We start from the raw sequence: 7,743 nt of genomic DNA on the forward strand, positions 1-7,743 counted from the left end.
ACTTCAAAATGCATAAATGTTCATCATTCTGTGAATTTAACTGCTCTTTTAGACAATAACTATTTATTTGCTGATTAAAAAACATTGGAAATCAATCAAACTAAAACTCTTTCATACTCTGCTGCTGTTTTTATATATATTCTTTCGTTCTAGGTGTTGTTTTGTTGTTGTTTTGAGTTTCCTTTGTTTGTATTTTGTAATATTTCGACAAGAGACTCACCAAGTTTCTGAAGTTGTGATGAAAAGAAGTTTTACCACATTATCACCTACAAGTTAATTTGTGTTCAGGTGAAGTCAGATCACATCAAGTTGTAATATATGTCATGATAAATACATATAATCCAGGTTGTGTGACATCGCTGAAACATAAAACACATAGAATTAGCAGCGATATGTGAATTTATTTAGTTTTTATGATGATAAATTATTTATTTACTGACTAAATGGCACGTATTCCCTTAAACACACATTTATTAAATACTAGTTCAGCCACATTATGTTTAAACTGCTTTAATTTTAATTAGGGATTGTTTTGTTTTTTTAGACAAAACAACATTTAGACAAGAAACCTGTCAATCATTAATAAACTGAGTTATGTAAGCAGGTGGAAACTGACTCAGGAACTCTGTGAGTCTCTGTGGTCTCGCTCCGCTGCCTCTGGTCAAGCTGTGGTCACGTGACCGATACTGGGGAATGTGAAGGGCAGAGAGGTTTCCTGGCACCTGAAGGCAGAGAGAGAGAAAAGCCCCCCCCCCACACACACACACACACACACTCACACACTGGAAATAACACAGATGCACTGTGTCCAGTCAGTGGGAACGAGAACTCACTGAGGCTTCTTACCTGAGGAGGAAAAAACCCTCAGCTCTTTGTCCCCCCCCCCCCCCACCCCTCACTGTGTGTGTCCTTTAAATTTAGAGATTATTACATTACTATAATAATAATAATACACTTTATTCATACAGCACTTTTCAAATCAAAGTTTCAAAGTGCTGCACAAAGTTTAAACAAGATCAAATATGATGAATAAAATCTGAATATAATACAAAATTAAATGATAATTATTCATTTAGTTTTTCTTTTTCATTTCATTTCCTTTTAAATGTAATTTTAACATCTTGTGTTTCTTAAAATTGTCTTTTGGTAAAATTTCAACATGTTTAATCTTTTTGTCTATATTGTGCTAAAGAATTAAAGTTTATTATTATCATCAGCCAAAGTTTGACTTCCTGATCTTTAAATCTGTTCATCCACAAAGTTGTGTTCGTCAAACTTAACACAACAGAGTCACAACAAAGACAAAGATCCAGGATCATCTCTAAAATTGTAGTTTTCTGTTTGTTGTTATTAGATTGAATTTTTCCATTCTCTGTCGTTGATTCATTCTGACATCATGAAACAACCTCATTGACTCTGAGGTTCAGTCCGTCTTCATCCCTCCTTCAGTCACGTGCACGGTGCACGGTTCCCGCTCTCGCTCTTCTCTCGGCTCCACTGGCTCGTTCTCTCTCTCTTCGTCCAATCACAGCCTGACGCTGTGGCCTTGAGCCAATCGCCTGTGAGCTGCCAGAGTTTCAAACGTTCTCTCTCTCTCTCTGCCTGTTATTCAGTTGTAGGTTCAATGAGTGACACATTCCTGCATCTACTCAACTCTTCATCATCTCTCTTCAAACTGTCCAATCGGACGCTCTCATGAAAATATAACACAACAAAAAAAAAAACAATACACGAGGACAGTGCGTGTATTGTTGAGTTTTATGATTTGTTGTGTTGCTGCTCCACCGTTCAAATGAAATATAACATTAATTTTCGTCTAATATCAAAAAAGTACAATATCATCTGTTGAGAAGTGAAAAGTTGAGTCTCCACCGAACTACTGAGGGAAAGTTAACGGGGGAAAACCAGCATGAGAGGGATGAGCCACAGGTTTACTGAGGTCAGGTCGTACTGGTAAAATATATAAATGTGTGTGTGTGTGTGTGTATGAGCTCATTGGTGAAGCAGATTTATGTGCAAATGTACCTGCCGATAAATCTGGATCCCTCCCTGCACATTCCAGCCGTGTGTCTGAGCTCAGATAAGAAACTCTCCCTCTCGCCCTCACGGCTCGGTGCCGGGGTCGAACCACTGAGGTCACGGTTCGGTGTTTGGAGAGACGCCGGCCGAACGAGAGAGAGGATCTGTGATCACAGGTTTCAACAAGGAAGCGATAGAACAACACGTTTGGGGAAAGAAGACAAGAAAAAGGGCTGAGTGAGGAACTTTTAAAATGACCTGAAAGGAGTAAAAACAACCCGTCAGCGACTCAGTGAGAAACGTTCACCCAAAGAAAGAATCAGAACAATCTGCTGCCCTCTAGTGGTCAAACTAAAAACCTGCAACAATTAGTTGTTAAAGGAGTTTACTCTCTTGTTACTGTGGAATAACACAATATCTAACTGTTGGTTCCCTTCTCTTAAATCCGAAATTTTTGCTTGCATCTTCATCTTTATTTTATTATAATTTATTTGATATTAATTGACATCATTGTATCTGCTTTAAACATCTATCTTATTTGTTATTTGATCTTGAACTTTACATGTGACCAGGATCCAGAGGGGAAAATGAGCCTCTTGGTTAATTCTGGCATATTTACAGTGTGGTTATCAATAAACAACTTTGTGAATGAATTAAATGAGAAATACACCTTTCTAATGCAGCACATTTTTGTTTCTTCATCTTAATTTTTCAATGTTGAATTTCAATATGAAAATCAACAATTAGAAAACATTAAAATCATTTTTGAAAGTTCATTTTCTAAACTATTTGTGTATTTACTACACAAAATAAGTTGATTCTGAGATGAAGAAGCCAAACATCTAAATTTAAACATCACTGAATAGTAGATGCTCATAAGACAAATAAATGTGTAAAAATTATAAAAACATTTTCGATTTTCTTTCACCCAAATCCCAACATTTAAATTTGACGGTGATGAATTTTACAGTGTGATACAGCTGCCTCTGCTGCCATCTGGTGGAGACAGAGGCAGCATGCAGTTCAAACAAGAGGCTGACTGAGTTTTCTGGATAACAGAACTACTCAGATCTGGAAAATAGTAGAAAATCTTTAAACTTGATTTGACTCTTAATAAATTCACATTGATTCTGTTCAATTACACAAACAGTGAATCTGCTTCAAACCGGCTGCTGCCCGTCACTGCTGAGTCATCGTGTACCAACACAAATAAACTTCCACCGACCAAACCTGCAGTCGTCACACAACAACACAACAACACAACAACACACTGCAGCGTTTCATTCCCTTTATTCCGTCGCACAACTGAAACCAACTCTCTCTCTCTCTCATGAGGCGACAGATTCACAGCAGCTGCAGAAAGAAGCTGAGACGTCGAGGTTTATAAAACACAACATTCAACATCGTCCCTTATTCCTCATCCGTGTTTGTGCAAAAGCTCCCAGCAGACCCATCACCCCCCCCCCCACACACACACACACACACACACACATCAGGATGTGGACAGTCACAGCTCCTCCTCGGCGTCCTCCAGTGGCATGTACAAGAGCGCGGCCGTGTCCTCCTCGAAGACGATGGCCACAGTCTCTCCGGCGTCCATCACCGCGGCACTGGTCTGTTCATAAGCCTGCAGCGAGAGGGACAGAGGAGAGGGACAGACGAGAGGGACAGACGAGAGGGACAGACGAGAGGGACAGACGAGAGGGACAGAAGAGAGGGACAGACGAGAGGGACAGAAGAGAGGGACAGAAGAGAGGGACAGAGGAGAGGGACAGAGGAGAGGGACAGAGGAGAGGGACAGAGGAGAGGGAAGGACGAGAGGGACAGAGGAGAGGGACAGACGAGAGGGACAGACGAGAGGGACAGACGAGAGGGACAGACGAGAGGGACAGAAGAGAGGGACAGAAGAGAAGTCAACATCTCACATCATCACAGGACAGCGACTCTATGTTCTACACTCGGTTCTCGGAGGTACCCGCTCCAGCAGCTGCAGCCGCTCCTCGTTCAGCAGGTTGCTCTGTCTCAGCCGGCTCACGGTGTTCTCCAGACCCAGGAGCTTCTCCAGGTGACGGCGGTGACGCTGCTGCAGAACCTTCACCTTCTTCTGCAGCTCAGAGACGATGGCCTCCAGCTGCTCTTTGCTCAGACTGCTCCTGTGGTAGCTGGAGACAACGTGTGAGGAGCAAAGACGAAAGGAACGCTGAAGAGATCCAGGATTTTTTTTTTCTATACTTTCAAAGTTGTGAGATATGTTTTGTTTTTACATTTTGATCAATTTTCCAGAAACAATATTCATGGATCTTGATGATAAATAAATCAAGACATGTTTAGGAGACTGATGTTTATGAATCTGCATATTGGTGCAGATCCAAATATTAATCTGGACCTTGTGTAAATCACAATTTCATTTTTCTACTGTTTATAAATCTGAATAGTGATACGAGTTGACTAATTGTATAGAAATACAGTTCATACTAATTTAATAGATTATTTTATGTTTCCTTTAAACCAGCTCACATTTTCTTTGTATTTAATCCTATTTTGATCTTTTTAAGCAGCTATTTGTATTTTATTTGATCCAAAATGTCCTACAAGGGGATTTTATGGATTTCTGATTTCATTTATTGCATTTGAAAAGCATTTTGTTGTTAAGCTTAAAAACTGCTGAATAAACAACATTTGTGATTATTATTATTTATCATGAGGAGACTGTCAATCACTCTGACTGACTCTGCTGCATCTGTGCAGTTCTTAAAGATTCTGAATAAATCTTGAAGTTTCCCCTGAAGGTTCTCACCAGTGCTCCTCCAGCTGGTGGTCCTGCTGCTCTGTGTCGTCCTCGTCTGACTTCCCCTCGTCCCCCTCGTCCATGTCCAGTCTTTCCAGCGTGAGGACGAGGGACGTGGGGGGGGCTGACGCGTGTTTGGACACGATGGGCACAGTGGACGAGATGGGCTTGGAGCTCAGAGCGGACGACAGCACCGTGTTCGGGGAGAAGACGAGCCGGGTGGGGGGGAGGACGCTCGGTATCTTCTGGAAGACGGCGATGACTTCATGTCCTCCTTGGAAGCTGATGGTCTCCTCTGTGGAACAGGTCACGTCTTCTGCCCTGAGGGACGCCGCGGCCTCCAGGGTGGAGTCGTGGCCCTGAGTTAAAATGGCGGCTGCGATTCCCTTCACCAGCTCATCCTGCCCGTCAGCAGCGAGGCCGTCGGACATCACCACCACCTCCGTGTCCCCTCTCATGTCCTCAACTGTCTGGAACAGAGTTAGAGGGAAACTCGTCCCTGTTTGGAATCCGTCCCCTGAGGTCAGCGAGCTCAGGTCTGCGTGGAGAGACTTGACCCCATCGCTGGACTCCACCAGGCCGGTGCCACCGCACAGCGCCGGGTCGACTGTGATCTCATACAGGTGAACCGTGCCCAGCGAGTTGTCCACCTCCACAGCGTCCACAGCCAACGTCCTCCCGTCTGTCCCCGGGACGTCCTCATCCCCCTGCAGGCGGACACGTTTTGTCCTCTTCTCACTCTGATCCTCAGCTTTTCTTTTCTAGAAAGAAGCAGAAGTGTGTTTTGGGACCGATGCAACACTCACTCAATCAAAACGCTTCCCCCTTCTCTTTTTGGTTTGACCCTTCTGGGCTCATGTAGCAACATGGCCGCCCCCGTGGAAAAGAAGAGGCTGCTGATTTAAATACAAACGACTCATTCTAAGGTCATGAAAACACAATGATCCCTCGTTCCTCTCATGAAAACATAATTGTGAATATTAAGTTTAATTTCTGCTGATGCATCACTGGAAATAATTCACACTCGACCTTAAAGAATTAAACAACTTTGTGATATGAGAAATGCAGTGTGTGTGTGTGTGTGTGTGTGTGTGTGTGTGTGTGTGTGTGTGTGTTGATTCTAGAGCTCGACACACTTGAAAAGCCTGAAGTCAACTCTGAGGTTTGGGAGTTCATTCATCAGCTGATATACAAAATAAACAAAGAAAGAGTTTCCTTAAATGTTTTTATCAAACTCGTACGACAAAGAAAGGAAATTGAGGGATTACATTTTACACTTTAACCATAAACTTTATTATTAATAAGTTAATAAAACACAAATACAACCGAGTAAATAGAACTTGAATTAAGAAAAGAAGATTCTTCTTGAATAAAATGTTAAAACTGTTCTGCTTTGTTTATTCTGTAAATTATTAGTTTTCATATCATTTAAACAATCATTGATCAATTAACTGTTTATTGTAAAGCAGCCTCTTAACGACCCAAGTTAAATAATATAATGACCTGGTTCTCTTTACCTCGACCTGGTGGAACAGCGTGGGCACGGCGTCGCTCTCCAGGTAGCGGATCCCCCAACGCACCCGGAAGCACGACGCCGCAAAGTGCTGGTGGCAGATGTACTGGTGTCGAGAGGGAGCCCAGTTCTCACGCCCCATGTTCCTCAGCCACTGCTGCAGCCGCTCCGGCTCCTGCAGAGGGAACCTGGAATATGAGGACGAGTTTAATATCATGTGAGAAACGTGGAGAAGGCCGAGAACACGTGGAGGTCTGATCATGGACACTGTGGTCATGTGATCAAGGACACTGTGATCATGTGATCATCGACACTGTGATCATGTGATCATCGACACTGTGATCATGTGATCATTGCGTGTAATGTGATTAACCTCCAGTGTAAAAGCGTCAGTGGTGGTTTACGTAATAAACAAGTTTCTCTTATACATGACAGCTGCACCCATGGGTGTTGGTTCTCTGCTGCTGCCTTCCACCACCCCACACACACACACACATACTTTACATCTAATCTATTTCTACTTCTGTTGTGAGAGATAAATTAATAATTAACACCTCCATCACAGAAATGCAGCTTCCAAAGTGACTTTTAACTAAATAAATAGAAATAATATGATAATTAAATTGTTGTGTGCTCATGAAGAAGAGTTTGAACCCACACCCGTCACTCAGGAGGAGAAACAAGTCTTTAAACTCAGAAGAAATGATAATGAGACGTTCATCCTGATGATTATTGATATGAACTGATGTGAAAACTTGAGTCTTGATATGTGAGGTCTGAAGTTTCCTTCCTGGAGGAGGACAGCTGTGTTTAAAGTGTTTTACAGATAAACCCTCTGATGGCTTCTCTTCTCTTTCTCCTCGTGGTTCCTTCAGGACTTTCTACGAACATCAGGAAAGTTCTCACACAGAGATCCAGCTTCTCGACTTCCGGGCAGAGACACAGGAAGTGAGACTGAAGGTGAATGAATTAAACGAAGCCCCTGGTTCGGGTCGGTTCGGGTCTGACCTGTAGAAGCTCCGGGTCCCGATGCAGGACTCGGTCTTGCAGCTCGGGACCGAACAGTACTTCGGCATCGTTCGGTTCCGCGGGTCCAGCTCACTACACAACAACAGGAATCTCGTGTACCGTGTGTTCGTGTGTGTGTATATGTGAGCTGTCAGCTGACGGCTGGCGGCGCCTTGTGACGTCACGCGATCAGCTGTTCAATCAAGAGCGACGTCATAGGCCCGCGACACACAGGGCTGTAAACACGTTGCTTTTCTTTTACTGAAATGGAAATAAAAACATTTATTATTTTAAACAATGAGAAGAGATGGAATAGAAGAGAAAGAAGTTGTAATGGATAAAAAGCAAGAGATAAAATAACAGGAGGATCGGGTTAAAAATAAAAATAACAAATTAAATAAAATAAAAATAAAAA

At 42.6% G+C, this 7,743-nt stretch overlaps 1 protein-coding gene across 1 annotated transcript; it reads right to left on the reverse strand.

The window, feature by feature from the left end:
* Nucleotides 1-3,293: 3,293 nt before the first annotated feature.
* LOC128440628 (THAP domain-containing protein 5) lies at nucleotides 3,294-7,502 on the reverse strand. The gene is made up of 5 exons (XM_053423398.1): nucleotides 7,329-7,502; nucleotides 6,325-6,508; nucleotides 4,817-5,568; nucleotides 3,995-4,181; nucleotides 3,294-3,646 (listed from the first exon to the last, which is right to left on the reverse strand). Exons 1-5 carry the CDS (start codon nucleotides 7,394-7,396, stop codon nucleotides 3,527-3,529), a joined length of 1,311 nt encoding a protein of 436 aa, XP_053279373.1. The 5' UTR covers nucleotides 7,397-7,502; the 3' UTR covers nucleotides 3,294-3,526.
* Between the last annotated feature and the right edge of the window lie 241 nt (nucleotides 7,503-7,743).

This window comes from Pleuronectes platessa, chromosome 5, assembly GCF_947347685.1.
Source record: "Pleuronectes platessa chromosome 5, fPlePla1.1, whole genome shotgun sequence".
Classification (NCBI taxonomy): Eukaryota; Metazoa; Chordata; class Actinopteri; order Pleuronectiformes; family Pleuronectidae; genus Pleuronectes; species Pleuronectes platessa.